The sequence below is a fragment of the Acanthopagrus latus genome, chromosome 16 (genome assembly GCF_904848185.1).
Source record: "Acanthopagrus latus isolate v.2019 chromosome 16, fAcaLat1.1, whole genome shotgun sequence".
NCBI classification, from domain to species: domain Eukaryota; kingdom Metazoa; phylum Chordata; class Actinopteri; order Spariformes; family Sparidae; genus Acanthopagrus; species Acanthopagrus latus.
In genome coordinates this window covers 2,781,767-2,808,135 of record NC_051054.1, presented here as the reverse complement: position 1 = coordinate 2,808,135, position 26,369 = coordinate 2,781,767, and the positions used below count along the sequence as shown (strand labels likewise).

At 42.9% G+C, this 26,369-nt stretch overlaps 1 protein-coding gene across 5 annotated transcripts; it reads right to left on the bottom strand.

Moving 5' to 3' along the window:
• Positions 1 to 955: 955 nt before the first annotated feature.
• larp1b (La ribonucleoprotein 1B) lies at positions 956 to 25,629 on the bottom strand. 5 transcript variants are annotated; one of them, XM_037125160.1, is made up of 19 exons: positions 24,827 to 25,629; positions 22,061 to 22,122; positions 19,846 to 19,902; positions 18,790 to 19,024; positions 17,919 to 18,083; positions 16,766 to 16,891; positions 16,301 to 16,469; positions 14,054 to 14,198; positions 13,795 to 13,972; positions 13,437 to 13,624; positions 12,138 to 12,497; positions 8,134 to 8,248; positions 7,573 to 7,742; positions 6,743 to 6,849; positions 5,961 to 6,121; positions 5,734 to 5,878; positions 4,446 to 4,555; positions 2,604 to 2,731; positions 956 to 2,517 (listed from the first exon to the last, which is right to left on the bottom strand). In XM_037125160.1, the coding sequence occupies exons 1-19, from the start codon at positions 25,182 to 25,184 to the stop codon at positions 2,248 to 2,250; spliced, it is 3,249 nt and encodes a 1,082-aa protein (XP_036981055.1). In that variant the 5' UTR covers positions 25,185 to 25,629; the 3' UTR covers positions 956 to 2,247. The 5 variants fall into 5 exon arrangements, with proteins under 5 accessions (XP_036981055.1, XP_036981056.1, XP_036981057.1 ...); XM_037125161.1 differs by having other exon boundaries at positions 8,134 to 8,245; XM_037125162.1 differs by having other exon boundaries at positions 18,796 to 19,024.
• Between the last annotated feature and the right edge of the window lie 740 nt (positions 25,630 to 26,369).

Sequence of the window (26,369 nt, the reverse complement as noted above, 5' to 3'; positions counted from 1 at the left end):
GAACACCAAGGGATAAAAGGAGGGATAATACTTGTATCTATCTTTATATATTCAATTTAATTTGTTTATTTTTTGGCTGATTGCTTAAATTACAAATACACGTTATCCTCCTTCTGTTGTGATAAACATTGTTCTACTCCACACACTTTTAAAGTAACACAAATCACACAAAGTAGAGGAAGCTGTACAAACATGACAATACAAGAAACACACACACACACACACACCAGGAAAAACAAATAATGTTATATATTCGTTGGAATTAGAACAAAAACGCACCAGAGTACCTGAAAGCCCCATAAAGACCCACATCTTACTGAGGTTTGAGATTTACGAGGGACACCTGAAGGAGGCAACACACCCGCCCACCTCTGCTCCAAGTTGAGACACGTTTGTTGACGCTTTTTGTCCCTCTGCAGGGACCCGTAGTGTCACAAACTGCCACTTATATGCAATAAAACACCAAAAACCCACTAATTAAAATACTTTACAAAGTTCTTCACGTGTTTACTGAGTGTTTTTGTCTGTTAGCGTCATGTTTCTTAGATATTGAGTCATTTCTATCACATTTAATGCCATTTTTTTCCTTTAAATAACTGTTTGGCTTCATTTATGTTAAATGCTTCACTGAATGTTTTATTAGTTGTTTTGTGTGTTCACCCAACACTTTCTCCTGTGACACCGTTAATTGTACGCTTCATGTCAACACCTTTTCCTGCTTGTTTACTTTGTCAGAGATAAGCACCTGATGGTACTTTAGATTTACAATCTCAGGCTCAGATCATCCGACAGCTTTTTGATCTTAGCGATAAGACGCTCTCAGCTGTTACTGGGGAAAAAAAAAGAAAAAACAAAAACCTGCTAATCAGGCTCAATGACTCGCCCTCAGCAACACTGCAAAATATCATAAAGATACCAGAGAGCGAAAGTAGGACAGATCACACAGACGCGTTCGTACAATCAACTGTTATTTTATATTTTTTTGCATTTTACAATTCAAGACTCAAAAGGCATTAAACATGCATCGCTTTAACCTAAAACACACTCAAAAAAAAAACCACACTACCGATAAAACAAATCACTTCTTAAAATCAAGAGAATAATTGAATAGCAAATGATTTTTTATAGTATTTACATTTTTTTTCTTTTAAATTCAACTCTAAAAACCTTCTTCCGTCGATAAAGTAAAAGGGAAAGTTAACGATTTAAGTGCTCTAGAGCACCAAGCCTCAAACACATAATACGAAGTAAACTTCCAAAGCTAAGATATATACTGTAAGTTTCATGATGCTAGCTTCACACCCATAATTCCAGCAGAAAAGTTTTCCTTTATTATCATATTCGATAAGCAGAAGAAGCCGATAAAAACTGCAATGATTACCTAAGACTATTCCATCAAATCAAAGTACATGGAAAAACAGAAATAAAACAATAAATTATACTAACTCTGGGTGTAAAACGGACTTAAAGCTCCCCAGATTAATTTGTCATCTTTACTGAAGGTTTTAATTAAAAACCAGCGGCGGTAGTTTCGTTGTGACGCCCGTCGAGTCAGACTCGAGGGAGCACAAGTGTTAAAGGAGCAGCAGCCTCGGGGGAGTCAGTCCTTCACAAATTTATTTATGACTGCAGCTGTCAACTTGATTGTCATGATAAAAATAAAAACAAAAAACGGAAGATGTTACAATGGAAAAACCTGCGAGTGGTGTCAGTTTTTTTTTTTTTTTAAACCCCGAATAATTAAAATCGGAAGACTTTTTCTCGAGAGCAGAATTAGAGGGTTGTTTCATCACCGGTCGCCCTCCTGGTGGTCACATTAAGGCACACAAGAATCAGATCTTGGCAAACTAGAATCACAGTTCAACAGGCTGAGAGCTCTTCTGTCGTACAGATCGTGTTGAAGAGTTTGGCACCCGAGAGAGAGAGAGAATAAAAAGGCTAAAATGCAGGGAATGCATTTCTTTTTTTTGTTGTTGTTGTGTTTTGTAAACGTTAGTAGCTGTCAGGCGCACTGATTCAAGCTCGCTGCCTACGCTTTGCTTTGCTTGCTTGCTTTTGCTTTAAAATGAAATGCACAGTTAAAAACAATCAAATTAAGTCGACCACGCTCAGTCGCTCTCCAAACCCAAACAGTTTGCAGCTGAGAGAACGAAGGCTGAGCTCAGAGGAGCCGCCGCCGCCATCGCCGCCATCGCTCTGCATCTCTTCAATCCAACGCCCACGCCTACAGGAGGAGGAGGAGGGGCTTCATTTATTTGGTGCAGCACTTTCCTTCTTCGCCGCTCCAGGCTCGGTGGGCTTCTTCCCCTGGGAGGAGGCGGCGGATGTTTTCTGGGTGTTTTCTTTGGGTGTGTCTTTCTGTGCAGCAGCAGCAGCAGGAGGAGGAGCAGCGGTGGAGGATTTGGAGGCCTGCGTGGGTTTTGAGGTAGAGTTGGAAGGATGTCGCCGACGCCTCCCTTCATCCCCGGCCGAGGACGAGTGACGTCTCCTCCTGCCTCCCTCCTCTCCCATCGGGGGCTGCGGACACAAAGGTCAGAGGTCAGAGTCGATCGTTTTCCTCTCTTGTAGGAGAAACATGTCGATCATTTTTTTTGGACACTCACCACCACCCTGAAGTCCTCCAGGTTCTTGAACTGGGAGAGGTGTTCCTGCAGCTTCGGGTCGATGGGCTGGTTCTTGATCTTAGAGTATTTCAGGAAGGCCCAGAACTTCTCCAGTCCGTACAGCTGACCTGGAGGAGCAGAAACGGCACCGAGAACAACTCGTTTAATGGAAACATTCACTTAAAAGACAAGACTTTGACATGAGGGAACTCAGAACATCATCCAGTCGAGATCGGATGATGTTCTGACCTTAATGTTTACTGTAAACTGCTTTAATGTTTAACTCTATTTCTGGATGTAAAGGATATTTTAGCTTTTAGCAGCAGTATCAAGTGTTATTCTCTCCTCCTGAAATAACACACGTGCAATACTTCATCAGTACAGTGGACAGTATTTGAGATGTCAGTGCTGCAAGCTTTGTGTCACAAAACACACTGCATTGTGGGATTGTTTGCAGAGAGTAGTGACACTGTCATTATCTAGCTCCTTTTTTATAATTCCAACACCAACAATGACGTTAATCGTGATATTTAAAAGTGAAATATAGATATTTTGATGATAACACCTGTATGATAAGGTTGTGTAAATAATCCAGCATCTCCAGAAAAAGGAGAAGAAGAAGAAGAAGAAGAAGAAGAGGACGAAGACAAAGAAGCAAAAGAAGAAAAAGAGTACGTTTGTCCTGGAGAAACCTTTGGCAGCAGCAACAACCGCAGACACTTTGCCAACTGTTTATATGTCTACAACACGGTGTCACACCTTTACAAGCCGCAGTGATGAAACTTTACAGGTTTGGCACTGAGATCTCAATGCAGGCAGAGTTGAAGGACGGGTGTGGTCCGACCCATCAGTACCGAGTACTCGTGTAGTAACGCAGTAATGCTAGATAGACCGTCTCTACTTTTTTATTTATCAGACAAAAACAATTTGTCTCACACATGTCAGACAGTAGAAGAGATGTGCAGCCACAGAATGAGAACAATGTTAATTAGCTCGTTAATTAGCCTCTCTGGTTCTGACTCATGGGTTCAGTATCAGGGTGGCGACTGCGGCCACACATCTATTGTTCTGTGTTGTTTAGTCCTCGGCGTCTCCTCTCTGCGAGCGACCAGCCTCCAGTCTGAGGAGGAGGACGACTGAATGGGCAACATTTAAACCGAACATCAAAATAACTCAGCTGGAAATAAAGAGGCTGAAGGCTCCACTGGCAATCCTCCGTTCTGCTTCACCGGGTCACTCGCTGCGTGTCGACATCGTTTGAGAAATCGACTTTAATCCTTTTTTTTCCCCCTCTCTCTCGCTCTCTCTTTTCCCACAACGACACGTTCAGATTTAGAGAAGCGAGCGTCTGCAGGGTGAACTTTTAAGTCGGGTCAAGAAGGTTTAAAGGATAAATGTAGCTTTTATTTAAGATGTCATTTACTCAGTGTTTATCAGAGCTCTGCCTTAGCTTACGTTTATTTACCAAAGTCAAAAATAAACACCTGGAAATCTCCTTATATGCTGAACACAAACACTAAATATCATCAGTTATATTTGCTGCAGGACTTTTCTTTAAGTTAAGATCGATCGAGTGTCTGTTTGGATTTCAAACAACCTTTTAAATGTGAAATGAACCTCTCACTTATCATCCCCGCTCATTATAGTGTCTTCTCCCGTAACTGTGCAATAAAATCAACGTTTTCTGGTTTGACCTACTTCTGCCAGAGTGTTTTGTCGCACAAATATCTGTATTTTATGGTAAAACATGGTGACAAAGACCAGTTATGTGATTTTATTCTGAAAATCCTGGTGTACGGGTGGAAGAGGGAGGTGATATTTGGGACTCGTGTGCTTTATTACCTTTCTCAAAGTCTCGGAGGGTCTCTTCTTGAAAGTCCTTGAACAGCTCTAACCTGAATCTCTTCTCCAAACCGTAGCTGTAGTATCTGAAGAGACACTCCAGTCCGTACCTGCAGAGGAAAACAAATATTTACCTGAACTCCGACCACGACAAGTAAACAAACAAAGCTTACAGACACGAGCGTGTTCACATGGACGGGGACGTTATATGTGGCATCTAATCACTTCAAACTTTGTCTCACATGATTATTAATGATTTGTGAAGCTGTCAAAAGATCCGGACGGACCAGTCGACTGGTTTTTCAGTCAAATTGAGTCGATGTCAGCTGCTGCATAAAAAAAGCTGACGGGGTTGTCTGCCAACACACCCTGAAACTTCATTGAGACCCACTTCGACACGCAGGCTCGAGCCGCTTACTTATTTAGACAAGAATGTGGCTTTGGTAGGTGTGTGAAGTCGCCTCTGGCAGACACACAACAACGCTCCAGTGAGGCGGCTTCCCCCCTGTTAACCCTCTGCTGCCAGCAGGAGAACACTGAGGGATCAGGAACCCATCAATTAGAGAAGATTACACGGAGGAGACGGCGACTAAAGTGCAACTCTGTGCTCAGAGTTTATTGTGTTTTTGCTCCGGCTGCTCTGAGACGTTAAAACTCAACTTTACCTCCAACAGAAGTCACTAGAAAATGTCCAGTGATGCAGAAAGTTCCCGAAAAGTCAAAATTGTGTATTGTACGTTGTTTTCATCTGAGCAACAGCGATAGATTTACTTCAACTTCATATCAAATCTGAATTTACTTGTAATTGATCACTAAAAATCTTGATTCTTATCAGTAACTTATTGTTCTTGTGCATCTTTATTGTTTTCATACAGATTTTGGACCTAAAATCAGTTAAAAAATCTCAGCTTCTGAACAGGATTTCAGTTTGTCACCTCGTTGTTTAAAGGTGCGTTGCAGGAAAAGGAACTCATAATCACAACGTTGCATCTCATAATTACATGATGTGAATCTCGTAACACTATAATCACCTACATTTAATAGTAAGGCAGTAAAAACGGCACAACCCCTTTTAAAATCTTTTTCATTTCCTCGTTTCTTTGATGCTTTGACATATCTAATAGATAAATTAACTTTAAAAACTAAGTCTGACTGTCGAGCCGCTCAGACGCATCGTGACTCCTTCACGTCACTTCGCTGTGAGTGTGTCAACGTTTAACGGCGCTCTGTCAACAGCTGGCGGCGAGACGTCTCCACAGCAACACGATTCACCGAACGTCGCCCTCACCTGTTGTTTTCTTTGGCGTCCTCCAGCGCGTACTGTTTGAACTCCTCGTACATCTTCCGGTTGAAGTTGTCTCTCAGGAAGAAGGACCAGAACCTGAACAGGGTGTTCATCTCCTGAGACTGGCCGACCCCCAACCGTTTCCTCTCTGAAACGCCATCGACACCGTCAGCAACAGAAAGCAGCTTCGCGCCTTTAAACACGTGTGCTACCAGTGTGGTGAACTTTACCGTTAAGGCACCGTCGGCGGTACTTGTGGTATCCCTGCTGGGTGAAGCCGTTGTCTCTCAGCAGCTCGTGGGATGGATGCCAGAACTTGGGCAGAGACTGCGGGGTGCAGCCGTAACTTCCTGTCAGCGGGGCTCCTTCTGACGGAGACGCGTTGGAGCTGCTGCAGGAGGACGGAGGAGGACAGAGGACGTCATTCCTGATTCCTCTTGCCCAAATCTTTATATTTATCATATAAGCCTGATCAAGTTCTGTTGTCTGTGTTCTGCACAAGATGTCCCGACTTGCTGATGCTGGTCGCTAGCAGAACAATTTTTTTATTTATTACAAAAATAAGCCAAATATCTACAGGTTCAAGCCTCTCAAACATGAGGACTTGCTGTTTTTCTCTCTTTGTTTCTTGTTAATTAAATATTTTAGAGGGTTTTGGACTGCCGGACAAATAAAAATCAAGCCTTTTTTTTCCCATGAGCCAACTTCTGAACTTGTGATTGACCAAAAACACAAATGATAAAACAAACAGTGTAACTAATAGTTTGGCCGAGAATAAGGTGGAATTAATGAACTCGTTTGTGGCTCTGTGAGGCATTTAAGGTCCTTGTTTCATTAAAAAAAGGTGACCATGAATACAGAGAAGTGAATAAAAGGTCAAAACAAAGAGATGACAGATAATGGGGAACAGGTAACAGGCTGAAAGTGGGAAGTGACCAGTTTGTGTTCTTGTTTTTCCAGTTTGGAACTGAAACGTCGTCTTCGCTGAATGTTTTTTTTCGAGCAGACAGACCTGATGGAGGCAGAGCGCGGCCGGTGTTCACGGGAGTCCATCACCCAGCCGATGTGGGCTTCTTGAGGAGGGTTCGAACTGTGGCTGGTTTTCTTCTTCCTCGGCGTCTAGAAAACACAACGACGGGAGTTAAAATCGGTCACATTTAGGCTCCAGGATGCCCCTGATGTTCTGGGAATTCAGTCCAGAGTTTGCAATACTGATGGTTTGTTTTAATTTAGACACAGATCCAAGATAATCTAACAAACGACAGGTCCTACAGGTCTTGATACACTCCTGTAGACGAGACGTATTTACAAAAGCTGTTTGACTCTCGGCGACAAAGTAAACAAACACACATGCAAAGCAGGAAACAGTTCCACGCAGTCAGCCTGCAGTTCCAGCTCGGACTCTAAACGTGTGCAGGTTACTGTACTATGCAAAACGAGAAACAAATCAGGTAACATCAAGATCTGAATGCAAAGAGAGACTCGGATGTCAACAAACGAGAGCATAGCGTCGTCTCCAAGTCTGAACTATTGAACTGCACATCGATGTTCATTTCAGAGCAGATTTCACAGATATCGATCAACTGAAGTTTTTAAAAGCTGTTTAAAAGCCTGAAAGAATTGAATAAGGAAGGAAGACTGACGGTGAAACCTGCTCCTCGATAGAGGCTCACTGCTTGTTTTCTACTTCAGTGCTTCTCCACCTTTTTTAATTTCATTTCTATCGACCTGAAGAAGATAAATTATTAAGGAATTCAAGTAAAAAACATTTTCGTGCATTAGAGATCTGATCCTTTAAATCCTCTTACAGCCCTGCAGATACATCGTGCAACCTGTACTCACCTGTCCGTCGATGGTGCCGCTCTCCTTCATGACGGGGTAGAAGCGGGGCGTCTTGTTGGGGTCCTGGCGTCCGGGGGTGCGAGGCGTTCTGGGGGTTCGGGGCTCGTGAGTACGGGGAGACTCCGGGACCGTTGTAGGCAGAGAGCGGGCCAACTCTGCTCCGCTGTCGACTGAGAAAACACCCGAAAAACATCATTAATATACAGAGAACAAGATTAGTTTCTTACTGTTGATTACACAACATGGACGTGATGCCGAGGTCCAACACAGTTCTTGTAGATTCAGAGTTATTTGGGCTGAAATCTGGACAATGTACTGTCACATTTAGATTTGTTTTAATATCTTAAAGTCTAATATTTGTACCCAGGACGCCCCATTTTCTTCTGATACCGAGTGTGGAGCTTAATAAAAGAATAAGAAAGATGTTTGACGACTAAACTATCGACTGTATGAATCCAAGAAAAGTAAAAAAGGAGAAAATAAGAAGAGAAAAAATGCAGAACGCCGTGAACAGGAAGCTGCTCGTCTCGTGTGAAACCGACTTCACAGCACTTCACACACCTGGCACTGGAATAGACGGGACTTCCTGGTTCTGATCGACGGGCATTTTGGGGGCGAGAGTTTCGAACTCATCTTGAGTGATGACGTTCAGCTTCTTGAAGTTCTCCACTTCCTGCTGGGGAACACGGAAACACGTGATTCATTAAAAAAAAACAAAAAAAAAAACAGCAAATATAACGAGCAGTAGAGGAACAGAACAGCTTGAATCGGCAATATTACAAAAAGAAAAGATGAAAAGTTAAATGTGTTGTTTCTTTTCAGTAATTCAACTTAATAAACCCCCCAGAAATGACCTAAAATACACTTGAATAAATGGCTTAATGATGAGCGGATCGAAAGAAAATTAACAGCCGACTACTTGTCGAACATTTGATTTGCTGCTTTTCTTCGACATTTTAAAAACACTAAGATGTAATTTTTGTGCTCTGGTTTCTTTTTCACAACTTTTTGATATAATACAGACGAAAACATTAATCGGAGCCTTTTTTTTCTGTAGGAAAACTCAACAGCCAACACTGAAGTGTTTCCTGCAGCTCCCACTCGACCCTCTCCGGCCGCCGCTGGCTGTTTCAACTGATAACACGGCAGCGACATGGTGGTAAAAATACTTGATGTGCCAGCGGCTGCAGCCGTGTCGGTGTGTGACACAACGCAGATGTGAAGCAGACTTTGAACTTTACACGTCAGCGTCAGAGGAGAATCAGGTGACCTTGGCGTGTGTGTGTGTGTGTGTTCAGGCGTGACTTTTCCCACATGTGGTGACATTATCGAGAAACCTTTAAACCGAGAACGAGCAGAAAACTGACTGAATTTCAGTCAGTCGGCCTTCAAACTGTTCGACTGCTGTTTACTCCTGCTCAGCGCACAGATTTGTGTGTCTGTACTTTGACATTATTTTTATTTTATACTGTTGCTGTTTCCTTCTTTACTCGTCTCTCAGGTTCAACCTCTTGCTCAGTTACCGTCACCGTTTGCTGTAACATCCTTTTCTGTCCTGCAGACCTCTGACCCGACGCCGTCCGCAAACACTTCATCGAGCTTCAGCTCAATAGTCTTTTGTTTGAAGGAGATTCTGAAGTGTCTCGTCAACAACATCTAACCAGCATCGTATGACAGACATGCATCTCCCTGTGCACTTTTATTATCTAATGATTATTCTCTTTTCTTGGCCTCAACGCACCGCTCACAACGCAGTTTACATCCGTGTCCGTCTGGTGTCCTTTAAAACAGCCCGTGGAGGGAAGACTTTGGAGGAATTTTAAAATGGACAACCCCGAAAAAAAAAAAAACACACAACGCCTCCTGCAAAGGCTATCGCAGGCTTGGAGGCACATGGAGCGGATGTGGACGCACGACAGGATCCGACAGAAAAAAAGGCAAGCAAAGAGATTAGCTGTGACAGCGACGACAACACCAGCAGCTTCCCCTAAAATATCAGAGACTCTCAACTCAAAGTAGTCGGAGCAGCTGCACGAAATGACGACGAGCTCCGAAAACAAAATCCGTCAAAGAAACCGACCAACCTCATTAATAAATAACCTTAAATTCAAAATGTTTGCACCGTTAATTCTGAACTCTAAAGCTGCACAGAAGTTTAATTCGACTCACAGAAGCAACAACAAAGCGTTCGAGCGCTGATTCAGTTCGATACAATCCAATATAATCAATACTAAATGTGTCGAATGACGATTCAACACAGTTTTAACGCTGTAACTGATCCTGTACTGCAGCGTAATTTCATAATCAAACACGATTACGTAACACCGTGAGATCTATAGACGGCGTTCCTGCAGACGAGGCATAAAAAGCAGGTCACTCAATTCTGGCAGCAGCTGCACGACACACACACACACACACACACACACACACACACACACACACACACACACACACACACACACACACACACACACACACACACAGTCTGCAGGCTCGTATAGTGGGCGATAAATACTCGTTTATTTCCGTCCTCTCTACAGTCGGAGATTTAACAGCTCTGTCACAAAGTCTGGATGTCAAAGTGCTCCGAGCGCCGGGAGGGCTGAGCTTTAACCAGACAGCTGAAACCCGAAACTGGACAGACAAGAAGAAGAAGAAGAAAAATTCCCTCCACGAGTCTTTAGGAGAAATCATTTAACTGTTTTTATCGACCGTGTTAAAAGGCACAATGTAAACATTCGGCTGTCGCAGAGGTCGACGGTCCAGTAAAATGACTGACCTATTTTTCAGCCCCGCGGATCAGATGTCGGGTCCCTCGACCGACAGACTGCTGCCTCGTGTGAGATATCATGATTTTCTGCTCAATGACTCGACAACAGTCTGTGTGCGTTTGTGCTGAACGACAGAACATTTAGCACAAGAAACACAGATTTCTGGGTATGAATGGTTGAGCTCAGTCTGCAGGCCTCTAAACACGGAATAACCTGAATCTGCAAAGCAACCAGAAACTAAAGTGTTCAGATAAATGTTATGGAGTGGAAGAATTAACTACAATATCAGTCATCTGTCTCTTTGTATGTTCTTTTCAGGACCAGTACCAATTATCAGTAATCAGTCTCCTGGGTCAGCTCAAAACCAGGGTGACATTTTAAAATGTTCTCCAGGAAGGTTGGCAATAAAAACACACAAAGCCGTCCTCTACGAACAGACCAGCGCTGCCCACACCAGAAAAAGACAAGAAAGAAACAGCAACATGTTGCAGTTTTCACATCGATGCTGATCTCAAGAAAATATCTTCCCCTCGTCAGTCGTTGTTCAGGATCTGCACTGAAGCAGGAAACTCAAAATCATCTGCAAATGTGTTTTCCGAATCTGAAACTGCACCATCAGAACGAGGAACGCTGTTTACGGAAAATGAAAGTGTCCACAGTGAAGCTGCTGGATTCAAACACACAGAGTTTCTCTCCTTTGACCCGCTGGCACGACTCAAACATGCAGCGGTTTCGTGACGGGGCGGCGAAATTCAATAACAGGAAGTGAATCATGATAAAGAAATGCCAAAAGACCAAAAACAGCCCGACTTTTACTGACTGTTGGACACGCTGGACGCTCACATGAAGTCAGGCACTGATAACTCATCGTTCTGACTCGACAGGAATTATTATTTTACTCTTTTATTATTCAGAATTATTGATGATCGGGTCAGGAGGTTGGATGGACACCAGGGTTTTATCTTCTCCTGGGTGGAAGATGAATAAAAGTTTAACTTCAAACTACATTTTCTTGCAATCTTCTTCATGTAAGAACAGTTTTCTCTGCAGAATTAAGACTTAAAAATGTGTAATTAACCAGAAACCTGAGCTTGTTTTCCATGTAAAGACCGACATGTTCGGACACGACTTCATGTATGTACCAGTTGTTCTTCACCTCACTGTAACAGACCTGCTCATGCATGTCGTGCTGCCCGAGGCAACAGATGTTTAATGTCAATCCAAAGAGAGAGAAAATACTGAATTACAGTTTGTTTTTTTTACACTTCAGATGTTTTTTGTTTGGACACAGTGAAGAAAAGTCAGACAATTACAGTAAAAAGCAGCAAATTCAAGCACTTTCAAGGCTCCTAAAACAAATATTTCCAGAGTTTTAAGATGTAATCATCACACATAAATTGTTATAAACACAAAAGCGTACAAAATAAAATGTACACACCTCTATGTATATTGTCACTCTGCTTATTCAACCAGCTGTTTTTATTAAGTTTGACTTTATGTTTTGATGTTTTAATTCTTAAACAAACAAACATGAGAACAGGATTCATTCATGACTTCTGGCTACATTGGTCAGTGTGCCAATAAATAAAGTAAGCACTAACGAAACATTCAAGCATGACTTGAAATACTTTGTTACTCAAAGTTTCTGTGTATAAATGTCTAATAAACAGATTTTGGGATTTCCAAACTTCCTAAAAACCGACATTAGGGACTAAAATTCAGACGCTGAGCCCACGACTCGAGCTTCAGCAGTCTCGTCTACTTGAGACATTCCTCTGTCTTAGTTTTTCTCACCTTGGTGCACTCGACCGTCTCCTCGCCCTTCCACAGGTCCTGTTCGTAGTAGAACAGCCCGTCGTTGATGGCTTTGGCCAGGTCTCCGGTGATCTTGGCTCGGGACTCGTGGTTTCCCGTCCGGTCGCCTCCCGGGTGTTTACGGATGTAGGGAGGGGTCTGCGTGACGATAAGGATCTTGTTTACGTCTTGGTCGTCCATCTCGTAGTCTGAGTCGTCCTCGTCTGACCAGTCGGTGAACCGGTTCTTCCTGGGCGCCATCTGCTCCATCTCCTCATCGAACAGGAAGTCCAGCTCCTCCTGGTCGAGCTCGGCCTGCGGGGGAGCCTGGCGGGCGCGTGGAGACGTCTCGCTGCGCTCCTGGACGACAGAGTGACGAACACGAGTTAACAAATGAAGTGTGAAGAGGAGATTAAACTACAGGGGAGGACGACAACAGAGAGAAGATGCCACAAATTTGGAAATATACTACGTTGTGTCCTCGCAGAGTTTTAAACTAGAAGATCTGTTTGGTTTCAAGGTTCAACTTCAAATTGTAGGAAAAGGGGATGGTGGCAGTGTTTATTCTCAAATGTTGAGTGAAGCTACCTTTAAGTCTGAAATAAAAACACCTCTAATGATCCTCCACATTAAAATCAATCGTAAAAGTGTCAGTAAATACATGTTTTAGTAATTAGACTGCTCAGAAATTAGACTTGCTAAGTGTTAAGATAACTGGTTAGCCTACCTAGCTCTCCCCGAAACAGAGAACAGCTGAAGTGAAGATAACGTTACTCGTTACGTTGCTTGAGGCGCGATAAAAAGCTTCCCAACACAAGTAAAGTATTTATGTCATCTGCATTGAACCAAAGATTGAAGGAACTCGACTGCAAACACTTGAAATTGAGGCTAAAATGTCTTAACTGACAAACAATCCTGGTGTAGTTTGCGTTACAGGAACGGATGGTTGGGAGAGTGAGATAAGGTAAAGTGTGAAAACTGCGTGAGAAGAGTTGGAGGTACGACAGGTGGAGAAGGGATGACGAGCAAGTGAGAGCAGGAAAGTACTCAACTGCAGAGGGGAGGTGTTCAGGTTCAGGTTGGAGCGCTGAGGGAGGAGAGGAGCTGACAACACACACATCATCACCGACATGCTGCAGGAGGAAGGGTGGAGGAGACAGATGGAGACGAACAGCAGGAAAGGTGAACAGGGAGGATGGAGGACGTTAGAGGGATGAAATGTGGTGAAACACAGAAAGAAAAGGGAGGATGGAAGGGATGGAAACGTGATGCAAGAACTCGTAGGTTAAGTTTTTCCACCTTTGCCTTCCCGGAGGGCTGTCGGTGGCGTTTCTCCACCTGGATCCAGGCGTCGGGGTCGAGTTTCTGGGCGTCTTTGGAGGCGTCTGTGGCGGCGGGGAGGAGTGACTCCTGGCTGGAGGAGGCGGGCTCAGCCGAGTCCTGAGGCTCAGCGGACTCATCGGGAGTCTTCTTCACAGGCGATGAAGCTGAAAGGCCCCAAAAACATCAGACAACCTTCAGCACGGCTTAAAACATCAAACATCTCACTGTCGGCTCGCGTTTGGCCACAGAGGCGCCAAAGACAAGAAACCTCTTAAGATGACAAGAGAAAATTCATGTGAGCTTGTTGTTTTACGAGCAAACTACAGCTGCTGACCGGAGTTTGTGGAGCTGAGCGTCTGGCGAGGGACGAACTCGGGACAGTTGATGAGCTGAGAGAAGTCGGTCCGAGGGGAGCCCACGATCGTTGGCGTGGGGATCGGCCAGCGCTCCGGGTCGACTTTACAGCGAACCTTGTCGTCCACCAGCTCCACCTCTTTGCTGCTCTTCAGCGCCTGTAGAAGCAGAATGCATTAACACCAGCAGCGATACATCTTCTTGTCTGCAGGTGTAACTTATTGATGATGAGATATTACCTCCATGATGAGGCTGATGTCCATGGTGAGGGCCTGCACTCTGTGGAAGCTGGCGATGAGGGAGACGGGGAGGAAACCCTGCGCATCCATCTTTCTCCTCAGGAAGAAGTCTCGCTCCAGGTTGTGGAGGCTGAAGTAGTACTCACTGGAGGAGGAGGAGGACGAGGAGGAGGAAGAGGAAGAGGAAGAGGAAGAGGAGGAGGGCGACAAACACATCAACCAATCAGAAACACAATCGCCTGAATACAAATCATATCGCAGATAAAATAAAGACGCGCTGGGTGATTTACGATTGTTAAATTCCCAGTGAAGTTCAGCGTTTCAGTTCTGTGTTGTAATTTACGACAAAAGATAAATGTTAATGTTTAAAATTTCCTGATTTTGGTGCGTATGTTTGTGTTTTTGATATCCATATCTGAGGGGTGATTGCAAAAAAAAGGGCGTAAATCTGAATTTTTACGAGTATTGCAATCAGCCTCGAGTATCAGTCGAGCTCTGATCACAACAGAGGAAAAGAAAGAAACCTTTTGGTTTACGTATAAATTTGTGATTTAAGTGCACTTGAACGCACCACCAAGTTCTGAAACTGTTTAGAGACAAAGATTTACTTCAGAGATGCAGCCGCCAAATTAAACATCCGCCCTTGAAATTGATCTAAATCAATTTTTTAAAAACCTGGCTCCAATCATTTAATCAATCGTTCGCCGATGATAAATCGGGAGGTTTGACATTAAGCGCTCATCAACGACAGCTGATAAAAGAAGAGAAACCGTCACACTGTAAATCTTCTAAACGCTCCTGTGAGCCACAACAAAAGCAAAATCTTCTGACCCAAAAACCAAATCTGTGGCTGGAGGAGGCCTCTGTCTATTACATGTCACACCACTTAAAGTCACCACAACACACACACACACACACACACACAGTGTGAGTGCGTCTCGGCCTGCAGGCAGTGTGTACTCGCTGTGGAGTAACGTCGGCTGAGCGAGCAGCCTGAATAACACTGAGGGAGACGAGAGAGGAGAAGACAAGAATGTCTCCCCCACCTCCTCCTCCTCCTCCTCCTCCTCCCCACAACGTCTCTTTTTTTTCTTAACATTTCCACGCTGCGTATAATAATTCATCTCCTGTCCCCTCTGAGGCACTCGGACTATATTTAGGCGTCCACCTCGCCCTCCACTATTCTGAGTCCGCTGCTGCAACGAGGCCAGAGCTGTCAGTCAGCCTCAGAGAGGACGCTGCCCCCTGCAGGTCACGACGAGCGCCGAGGAGATTCAGTTACAGACTGCACACACACATGTTGTTCACCACTTATCTCTCTCACACACACACACACACACACACACACCTGCTCGGTACACGAAACACGACTTTGACCATTTCACACCTCGACCTTTACCGCCAAGTTTTATTACGTCACGCTCATAAATCAAAATGGTCAAAATGTCACTGCCTGCTTCACCGAGGAGATAATTAGCTCCCTAAATCAAACTTTTAAAAAATGTATTTTAAGTATACAGGTATTTTTTTTTCTATGGCCACCTGTAAACATGTAAAGTGAGTTTTAGGTCAGCTTTTGGAAAACCCGCCTGGAAACCCTCCCTCACAGGGTTCTGATTGGCCAATGTGAGGTTATCTTCACCAGGTAACACCTGAAGGCTTTAAAACTACCTGTTACTAATCCTGTGAGTGGCAGCAAACAGGTGAAACGATGAGAGAAAATTAATAAAGTATTTTGATAATCATTTAATCAAAAATGTCAAATATTTTCTGGTTTTAGCTTCTTAAACGTGAGGATTTGCTGCTTTTCTTTGTCGGTCATGACAGTAAATGAGGAGTTTTGCAGTTTTGGATAAAAGAAGAAAGTGGAAGACGTCACTATGGGATCTTTTATTGCACTGAGGTTAATTGATAATGAATCTAATCATTAGTTGCAAAAAAAATGTCAACTCTGAGATGGTTAACTTTGGCATTAAAGCTCCAAATACCATAGTATGTTTTAAATAAAGGACACTTGGACACTTTCTATTTCTTTCTTTTCCTTTTCTAATATACATCACTGAGTTTCATCTGAGTGCTGTCAAAACCAACCAAAATAATCGAGAACAAGGGGAAATAAATGGATTAATGGCTGCAGTTGTGTTTTCGTTCTCAAGCTCTGAAATATTTCTCGGCCGCTCTTAAACTAAAAACCAGAGTCCAGTTTGCAGAAAATGCGCTGCAGCCTAACGGATGTCAGATACTCACATTTGGCGTTTGATGTATTCTTTAAGAAGCTTTTCGTCCACGGTGTACATCTGGACCTTGTTGCCGTCATCGTAGTAGTAAACCATGTTGCTGCCGAACTCTGAGGGCGCCTGAGCCGAGCCGTCGGACGACTGAGAGTCCCGGAAGCTCTGAGAGTATTCGTAACGTCCTGGAGAGAGATAAACAATCACAGAGCGAGTTGTAAACTCTGTAATGCTTTCTGGCAGAGGAAGTGAAGCAAAACATTTTATTTATTTTTTTTAAATGAACTGCATCCAAGATTTTCTCTCGTTTTCTAACTGCTGAAATAAAACTCTGACTCAGAGATTCGCAGCGAGGAATTAAAACCAGACAGAGAAAAGACAAACAACGTAAACAGAGCGGGTCAAGCGAGGGTGAAGTGTTGAACTACAGACAGAAAATATAAAAACTACGCAGCCTTTTAAATCTGCCGGAACTACAAACCTCTTCCACGACCTCTCCCGCGCCCGCGACCTTTCCCTCGGCCTCGTATTCCTCCACGAATGCTCCCGCCATCGCTTCGGACGCTGGCGTTATCGTCCCCGAAGTCTCGCTGCTGACTTCTCCAACCTGTCGACGAGAAACATCAAACCTTATCGTACACGTTCTTCATGGAGACGTTTCAACATAGATGGGAAACATTTTAGAGACTATTAACTTCTGATACAGGAGAAGCTGAATATGAAACAAAACTACAAAAGGATGAGTTAACTTTTTGGACTTACTTTGTTTATTTATTGTTATATTTTGAGATGTAAATGTAGAAATTCTGGACATTTTCTTTCCTCTGAATATCTTTCAAGACATTTAAGGACGCAATCTTGGGTTTTGGGAAAAACAGACCGACATGTATCACCATTGTCTGACATTTTATAGACCAAACAACTAACCGAGAAGAAAATCAACATTATTATTAATCTTTTGCTGCAGACAGACAGCAAGAAATGTCTGTAAAGAAGCTTAGCCACGAGTTGAGCCATGATACCTGAACACTTTTTTTATTTTCAGCATCAGCTAATCTGCCGACGGTTTGTACCTTAAATAAATTAATTGTTTGGGTTGTTAAAGGTCAGAATATGGTAGAAATTATCCCCACTGATGTCCACATAGACTCCCAATTATGCAAAAACAGATGTGTTTCAGTTTTGTGAGTCAAACTATGGAATAAAAATGGGGAAAACTGTAATATTTCTGGTTAAATAAAAGAAAATGGTGATAGTTGGGATTATTTACAACCTGTGTGACCATCTGACCACTTTATTACCATAAATAACAAAAACGGCTGCTAACACTATAAAAAATAAACACCAGGTTATGTAGAAAAAGGCTCTTTTGCTGTAACCTCTCCACCTGTCTGAGGCAAGAAAAAAAAAATTCACAAAACTATCTTAAAAGAAACATTAAGAGAGCGTCAGCACATGCTTTCATTCTGTCTTGTGTTAGTATTAAAGAATAAAAGCTTGCAGACTCTGGAGAGAGAGACAGATGGCAGCGGAGGGAAAAGCGGTGAGCAAACATGAAGTGGAAGCAAACAGTGAAGCCGACCCAGCGAGTGAAGACGTAAACAACAGAGAGCAGCGAGCTGCTGGCCACTTACTCCTGCTGCTATCATGCGCCCTGTTATTATGGAGTGTGTGATTGGGCGACGTGGGGTCGGGCGAGCCGGCGGCATCCGTGTCCAGACCGCCGTCGGGCGTCTTGTCGCCGCTGTCGTCCCGGGACGCGTCCTCCAGCGGCAGAGAAACCCACTTACGTTTGTTACCTGGCGATGATTGCACACCGGAAACAGAGCGTGAAGAGTTTTGCTCCAAGAAAATAATCCAGTTCGAAACAAATCAAAGCATCGACTGAGGAAACGATTCAGTAAATTGGGATTAAAACTGAGTTATTACAAGATTCAAAGTGTTTTTTTTTTTTAAGTTGACGGCCTTCATGTGTTTCCCTCAACTAGACAATGAAGTCTATAAAGTTCTCTTGACAATGATAATGAAATACTCAAAGAATGATGTTGTAGCTTGAAAGCTTCACATTTTAGCGTAAAAGAATGAGATTTAGTCGGTTTCCTGATGACGTACAACAGAATTAAACCTCACAGAAGCCTTAAATATTATCATATTTATAAGTAATGATGACGTGAAGTCGCCCTCAACTCGTTTCGGAACAAAACTCTTCACTCCGTCTCTGGTTTAGACACTCAGGAGCTGGTGAAGATGTGTTTAGTGTTCGGTAAACCTCTTGTTCAAATGTGAATCAGGATGAGTGCAACACGTATGATTATCAGAGCAGAACATGCATCAATCAGCAGCGATCAATACAGTTAAACTGACATGCTCCTCCGGTGGAAAAACATTCATCTCCTAATTTGGTTACAGTCCATGAAAAATGACATTCTGCAGATGAATCATCTCAAAGTTTCAGTTTCAACATGCCTCACCAAGCGCGAGAGTAAAACGGAAAGAAGTCCTCACCCTCACCTCCGCGCTTCTTCAGGGCGGCGCTCTTGGCGTCCTGTCCCGTCTTGGACTCTCCGTCTTTGGGCAGCTCTCCCAGCGGGTCCAGCTGAGCCTCCTGGTTCTCTTTGCTCTCGCCGCCGTCATGGCTGCTCTCCGATTTCCTGTCCGGTCGCTCCCTCCTCTTCTCCTTCTCCCTGCGCGAGGAGGCGGGAGGCTTCTTTCCGTTGTTGTTGAGGACATTTTGTTGTTGCTGGAAGAGAGAGAAGTTTTTAATTTAGGATCTTAAAACCTCAACGTGTCCTTTAAAAAATGTTTTAAAAACACAAAGATTTAACTTTAGTTCACCAGTAAACACAGAAAACTCGTCAGGACACGCTGACCTTCTGATGTCCACGGAGGAATTTTATAATTTCCTTTTATAATGTTTTTTAGTTTGTTTTTACTTTTTCTGAAACGTTCAAATCTTTCCAGAGAGAAAAATCTGAGAGTTCACAAAATGAGACGTTAACAACTTAACTTTTTGTCTTTTTCTTCTTCGTGAAGTCTCTTAAATTCCATCAAACAATCCGAGAAGTGAAAATCTCTCTTTAGTTTAGTTACTCGATTAAACAACTAGTGGAAAGTAAGAAAATTCTTCTGCTGCTCATCTTTGTCATTTCTGATACTAAATAAGGAGTTTTTTGACTGTACGTTGGACAACAGAAGGACATTTTGATACGTTACAGTGTTTTAGAGAGAAGAAAGGTCGATTATAATCAATTAAATTTCTTTTTTATTTCTTAAGACTTTTCTCTTCTGCAATGAGGTTTTCAAACATCTCAAAGCGCTCTGAACTCACTAAATGTGACATCTGGATTTAAAAACGTGTATAAAAACCACTGTAGAGTTAAATCCTTGGCATTGTTGGATGTCTTTAGTGCTCCATCTAGTGAGCAGAAACCAGAAAAGCTCTTCTGTTATTCAACCAGTCTGTCGAGTAAGAGCTGCAGAAAACTAACACACACACACACACACACACACACACACACACACACACACACACACACACACACACACACACACACGTCGTACCTCTTTGGCCAGTTCGCCAGGTGTGGGCCAGTTTGTGATATCGCTGAAGTCACTCGACTGTAAAAAAGAAAAGAAAAAAACAGAAAAGAGAAAAAAAAATCAGCAACAAATCAACATTTTATCACACAACGCGTCGCTCCTCGTCAGCTGGACTCTCTGGTTCTGACTGTGTTCTGCGTCGTGTCGGGGGGTTCAGGTGAAGTCTGGTCGGAACCAGCTGGGGAGGATAAAGGAGGTCAGTGCTCCGTCTGTGGGGAAACTGCAAACAACTACGATAAACAGGCCAAGTCACTTTCCCCCCTCCCCGACGAGAACGCTGTAAATTTGGACAGACTGATATGAGATCAAGGTCAGACACACCGGGGTTACACACTCCTGCAGCACTGATGACTCACTCTGCTGCAGGTGAGTTACACCGACTGGGCTTTTTTTTTTTCTTTTGGGATACGGGAGTGATGCAACAAACGTGGATTAATTTTCGGGGATTTTAAAGCTCCCGCTCTCCTTCAAACGGGTCAAATCGCCTTAACGACGGCAGCTGAAAGAGTTAAATCCACTTCAATGACAGTAGATCAGAAAAATCTGCACTTTGATGAATATACCGATTATTACAAATGTTTAAAACTGAGTCAGGAAACATTAACACTTCAGATTAATTGTGTTTCTGGGAGTGTTTCATCAGGCAGAATTAAAAAAGGTGCACCGCGGAGTTTTCCTGTAAACAAACAAAGCTGCTGTTTACACTCAGACTTGCTCACCAGAACACGTTCCGTTTGTATTTGAGCGCTTACTAAAATGAGTTTAACACGCTTCCTTCTCATACGACGTTCACAAAGTTGTTTCTGAGGAGCATTTTAAGAAGTATAGTGATTAAGTTGTGGACTGTAACCAACCGAACAGCCCTTGTGTAACTTCCCCTGTGGCCGGCTGTGAAATACCGTCGAAAGGTTTTGAAATATTGATAAAAATCTATACTGGATGTTTGAAATGGCTCAATACTCATTTTCCATAGTATCGACTGACACGTCGCTGCTGCAGTCAACAACGGCCTTGTTATATTTACGTTTTAATAAAAATCAATGATGTTACGCCCTCATTGTCTCATTGAACATCGAAGGTATCGCATCTCTGGAGGTTGTGTTTGATTTGTCCTTCCTGGGCTGCCGTAGCTGAAGCTGCTCCCTCTGTAGATATAAAGGATTCATCCAAAATTAACGATAACAGTTTCAGGTGATTCCACACTAATGAAAGCATAATTCTGAATATTATATTCCATTTCTAACATTCTTCATTTCCTGCGTTTGTGTCTGCAGGCTACAATAAAACCAATACAATCCCACCGTTTGTCCTGCTGGTGCTTAATCAATAAAGTTACATTACAAAGCAGTATGAATTAATAATAAAATATAACAAAAAGTGCCTGAACTGGAGCGTTACAGCGCCGCAGAGTCGTCCTGCTGACTCACTTTACGATATGTTAACATTTGCCTTTTTTAAAAATCACCACGAGCTGTTTGCAGGCGAGATCATTCAAATTCTGTGAAGTTTACCAATATTCTCTGGTTCCCCCTCAAACCAAAGATTTCAAACAGCTGCGGTGGAAAAACTGGTTGGAAAAAGCAAATACAAAAGTGAGTCAGGAGCTAGAAAAGAGCAAACGTTTGGTTTTTTTTGTGGCAGATGTTCATTTTCCCATCATGCATGTCAGCGCCTGGCAGGTACAGTGTGGAAATATGAACAAGTCAGACTGAGACGCCTTCGAATCAGAAGAGACGAATATTCATCCACAGGTGACGATTAAACACAAGGAGGTGTGACTTCTGATGAGCGGAGACATTAAACCACAGAACAGAAAGTGTGTGAACACACATGTGGCATCTAATTGATTAGTTGTCAACTGTTGTGATGACTGATTATTCCTTTTAAGTAATTTTATAAGAAAATAATCACTTTTCAGCCTCTTAAATGTGATTACTTCCTGGCTTCTTTCCTAATCTGTGATAGTGAATTTAATATCTTTTGGGTTGTGGACAAAATAAGACATTTGAGGGAAAATATTAACAACACAACAACAAATCGATTCATCAAGAAACTGATCGACAGTGCAAATAATCGTTAGCAGCCACACAGTCGTCCACAAGATGTAGACACCTGATGTTGTTAAGAAACTTTTGAAGCTTATAAAAAGAAGGAAAAAAAAAATCCGTTTAGTTACCTTGCTGGATTTTCTCGTTCTTGGCTTGCTGGCACGGACGACTTTCAGAGCGTTTTGTTGATCTGCAGACACAAAATCAATAAGCGTAAGTGACATGATTACATCTGAGAGCGCAGGGCCCGAATCCAGCCGAGTCTGATCCTCTAACTGGACTCAAGCAGTCATCTTAGTCTGGCTCGCTCTGATGTGCAGCATTGGGAATTTCTGTCACTACAGACTGAATAAATATCCTCCTCCTCCTCCTCCTCCTCCGAAGGACCAAGTGACTGAACTAGTCGAGGGTGTTTTTGTGTACAGCCGGCAGCAGAATGCGGCTTCGCGTCTCTGCAGGCGGCAGCAGGCTGGGAGTGGCCCGCCGCAGCCTGACGGTGCCTATCGCTCTGCAGAGGATGGTCGGATTGATAAGAGACCCGGGGCCGAGGCTTCGACATGAATGGGTGTACGCCTGCCTGCCTGAGCCTGCGAGCTTCCACCCACCAGGGCTGGTTGTACAGTAACACTGTAAAATGATGCCTGTGCTCTCGTCAGAGCGCAGCGCTTCAAATATAGCTCCCCGGCGGACGCTCTGAGCTCTGACACACATTCGCAACTCAAATTCAGTCGACTCTTGTTTTCAGCGAAGCCGCTCGGCCAAGAAGTTACCAAATACAAGCAGCCACAGCGATCAATTAATACGTTCCTACACGCGCAGCGAGCCGTCTTTGTTTGCTTCAAGATTTAAACTGGTACTAAAACTCTCCGTCAAGCTGAGCAGCTAAAAGATTATTCAATTAGCCGATGGGATTGACAGAGAGTTAATCTAAACTGGTACTAAAACTCTGTTTATCTGAGCAGTTAACCGATTAATCAATTAGCTGATCAGATTGACAGTTAATCATCAGCTCGAGTCTCAAAGATTAATCGTATTAATCACCTAGTATTTATGATAACTGATTCATTTTTAGGGAAAATCAGGATATAACTGGTCAAACATTTTTCAACATTTTCTGAAATTTTACAGACCAAACTACTAATTGATTAATCAAGATATTAATTAAATTAATCACTACAATCAATTATTCAACAGCTACTCAACAAATTAAATGTTAAGCTCCTGTAAAGTTTAAGAGACTTGTAAGAAGGAATTGATCAGGAGAGGCGAAGAAGTCCCGACTTCTGATCTTTAAGACAAAAACACAGTTTCCTACATTTCCCACAATGCAACAGTGTCTTCCATTACACTGCATTAACACACAAAATCAAACTCAACTCCCCGATTTTGTGCCTCACGCTTTTTGTTATAAATTCAAAGTTGAGTTGAAACCAACATGACCCTGATGACATCACTATGACATCACTATGACATCACTGGGGTTATTTTGGCTCCCTACAGAGAAACTTTAATCAGCTGGTTTTAAATGTTAAGCTCAACTTTTCATGACCTTTCACCTTTAAAAAAAAAAAAAAAGGTAGCTACATTTAATTTTGTTATCGATCGAGTTAAAGTACAAATCCAATCATATAACAGACCTCATTAACTTCACCTGCTTTAACATTGCAAATATGTTTTTTCAACATTTTTGTTAATTTTTCAGGGAATAACAGTGATTAATGAAGAAGAATCAGGCAGATTTAAGTGGCTGGTGTCTAATGAGTGAGTGGATCCAGCAGATTTAAATGTGTTTTGTTCGATACTGGACTGGAATTAATGTCTGTCCTTTTAAAAAAACATAATTTTTTATTAATTACACTACCGTTTAATTATATTCCCTTATTTGTGGGTATGATTATCAGTGGTGTGTGTTGATGTGAAAGGGATTTATGGCCTCTGTGATGTTTATTGGTTTCATTTTCATTAATGACTCAAGTGTAACAAGTGTCACAAGTTGAATTCACCCTAAATTTTTTATCGTATCTTTTATCTGTCGTTATTAATCGCTGATCGGCTGCCGTCCCAGTCACATTCTCAGATTAAACGTGTGGGTTTTTTGTTTTTTTTTCACTTTCACTGTGTTTTATAATTGATTTCTTTTTAGTTTCCAACACACACACAAAAACAACCATTAGATTGATCCAAACTTGGTTTTTGAATCGTAAAGTTTTCACCCTGGACTACTTTCTGAGTCCTCCACCTGTCCTGCCACCTTGTTCACATGCTTGTAGCTTCCACTGACAGTGAACGAGAGGCTGGTGGGAGGAACTGCAGGCTGCCAGGCCATTGGACATGCAAAACGTGTCTCTACAGCAGCAGCAGCAGCAGCAGCTAGCCTCGGCTGTCTTTAGCTTCCCCCTGCCTGCACTGACACAACCACCAGCCTGATTATGTCCCACAATGCAGCTCCCATGTGTTGTATTTCACCCACAAGAGCTCGGTGCACTCCTGTCACCTGCATTTCCACGTGGGTGAAGCCCGATGGGAGCTAGCTGAGGTGAAGCTAAAGAGAGAATAAAAAGGGCGAGAGAAGAAGAAGAAGTAGCAGTTGTCAGCAGTCAACACGTGGTGCTCCGGAGCAATCCGAGCACAGGAGAGGGGGGATGGGGCACACACACATATGCCACCATCAACACCCCCCTCACTGCACTGACATTTAACTTTAAAGCGCCTCATTCAGCTGTATTAAAGTCGAATTCAGGTGTGACAGGTGAGATTTGAGAGGTTTTGCTGCAGAGAAGCTGTCAAACAAAAACAACGTGCTGAGAAGAAGAAGCAGCAGCTGGAGGAGCCAAGCTGAGTCTGATGTTTGATTATTATAATGATAGTAATTAATAATAAAAAGGCAGTCTCACCTTTCTCCTGGGAGTTGATGTTGTTGCTCGGGACCCGTCCTGTCGTCCTCTTCGTCCACGGGTTCACTTTCGGCGGAGGAGCCTCCACAACTTTCCTCTTCACCGCCTCGACAGCCGAGTCAGCGTTGCTGCTTTGGTCATTTTCTTTATCGTTTTCTTTGCATTTCTTGTGCATGTCCGTCGGGCTCCGGGTCGCCTCCTGGCTGTGGCCATCTCCCGAACCTTTCTGACCCGGTTCTGCCTGCTCTCTCTGCAGGTGAGTGCCCTCGGACGTGTTCTGGCTCTTCTCCTCCGCTCCGCCGGAGCTGGCCGCTGTCAAACCCGAGTCGACCTGACTACTCTCAACCTCTGTGGACATCCTGCTAGTTTCCTAACAGCGCGCAGTGTTAAATCCAGTGTGATGTTTTGGTCCTTGCTCTCTTATCCCAGAGAAAAGTCGTGAAAAGCTCAGGGGGTGACCACATCCACAACTCGAGGTAAACAACTTTTTGGGCTGGACCTCGCTAGCCAGCTAGCCAAGTAGCTCCTGCTGCAGCTAACAGTTAGCTAGCTAGCGAGCGTGCAGAAAAGTCAGCGAGCCCGAGCTAAATGTTGTCGTTTCCCGCCCCGAACGACAGTTTCATACCAACACGTAGTTACCTGCGAGTCCGTAGTCGGTCACCATGTGAGGGACACGCGCTGAATCGGCTCACCTGCGAGTTTGAGTAACTTTTTTTAAGAACAACTTGTCAGCGACCTCCTGCTCGTCTGCCTGCTCCGCTTCAGCTCCACGCTACCAGCTCGGAGCTCGTGCAGCCAGCTGCTCCGTGCCTGTAAACAGTGACTCTGCTGCCCCCCGCGGCCGCACTCCGGTACTGCAGGCAGGTACTGCAGGCAGAGGGGGGAGAAGTACACAGGTGTGTTACTTTAAAGTACTTTAATAGTACTTATGATGAACTTTAATTATATGGACATGTTCTTAACAAAGTCACAAAGTGGGTCACAGCAGAAAATAGATAAAAATACTTATATAAATATCTTATAAATACTTTTTTATATTCACACATTCCAAATTTAGAAGAAGAAGAAGAAGAAGAAGAAGAAGAAGAAGAAGAAGAAGAAGAAGAAGAAGAAGAAGAAGAATGTACTCTTCTTCTTCATTAATGTCAGTTTTAAACATATTTTTTTATACAATTTCTTTACTATTAAAGTGTAATTTTGGGGTAATAGTTACTATACTGTGTAATAAAAAAATAACAATAATAATAAAACTTTATTTTAACAGCACTTTCCTTAACAGGGGTACAAAGTGGTTCACAGAAGAAAATAGTTGAAAGTAATATTTTATAACATAAATACTTTATATAGTCATACATTCCAAATCTTGCTATTGATTCAAGTACCAGCAGTACAGTATCAGAATGTTACTAAGTATAATACTAAGAAGAAGAAGAAGAAGAAGAAGAGAAGAAGAAGAAGAACGTACTCTTTGTACTTTATATATATTTATATTAGTTACTTTCAATTTTAAGAAAGTACATTTTTTAAGCAATGTTTTTTTCTA

Excerpts from the sequence above, each read along its gene's own strand:
- larp1b (XM_037125160.1), bottom strand. The coding sequence starts at position 25,184 with ATGTCCACAGAGGTTGAGAGTAGTCAGGTCGACTCGGGTTTGACAGCG. Across the intron at positions 13,625-13,794 it reads GCTCAGCTCCACAAACTCCG|CTTCATCGCCTGTGAAGAAG; the intron begins GTCAGCAGCTGT and ends GGGGCCTTTCAG. Across the intron at positions 6,122-6,742 it reads CCGCGCTCTGCCTCCATCAG|CAGCTCCAACGCGTCTCCGT; the intron begins GTCTGTCTGCTC and ends GTCCTCCTGCAG.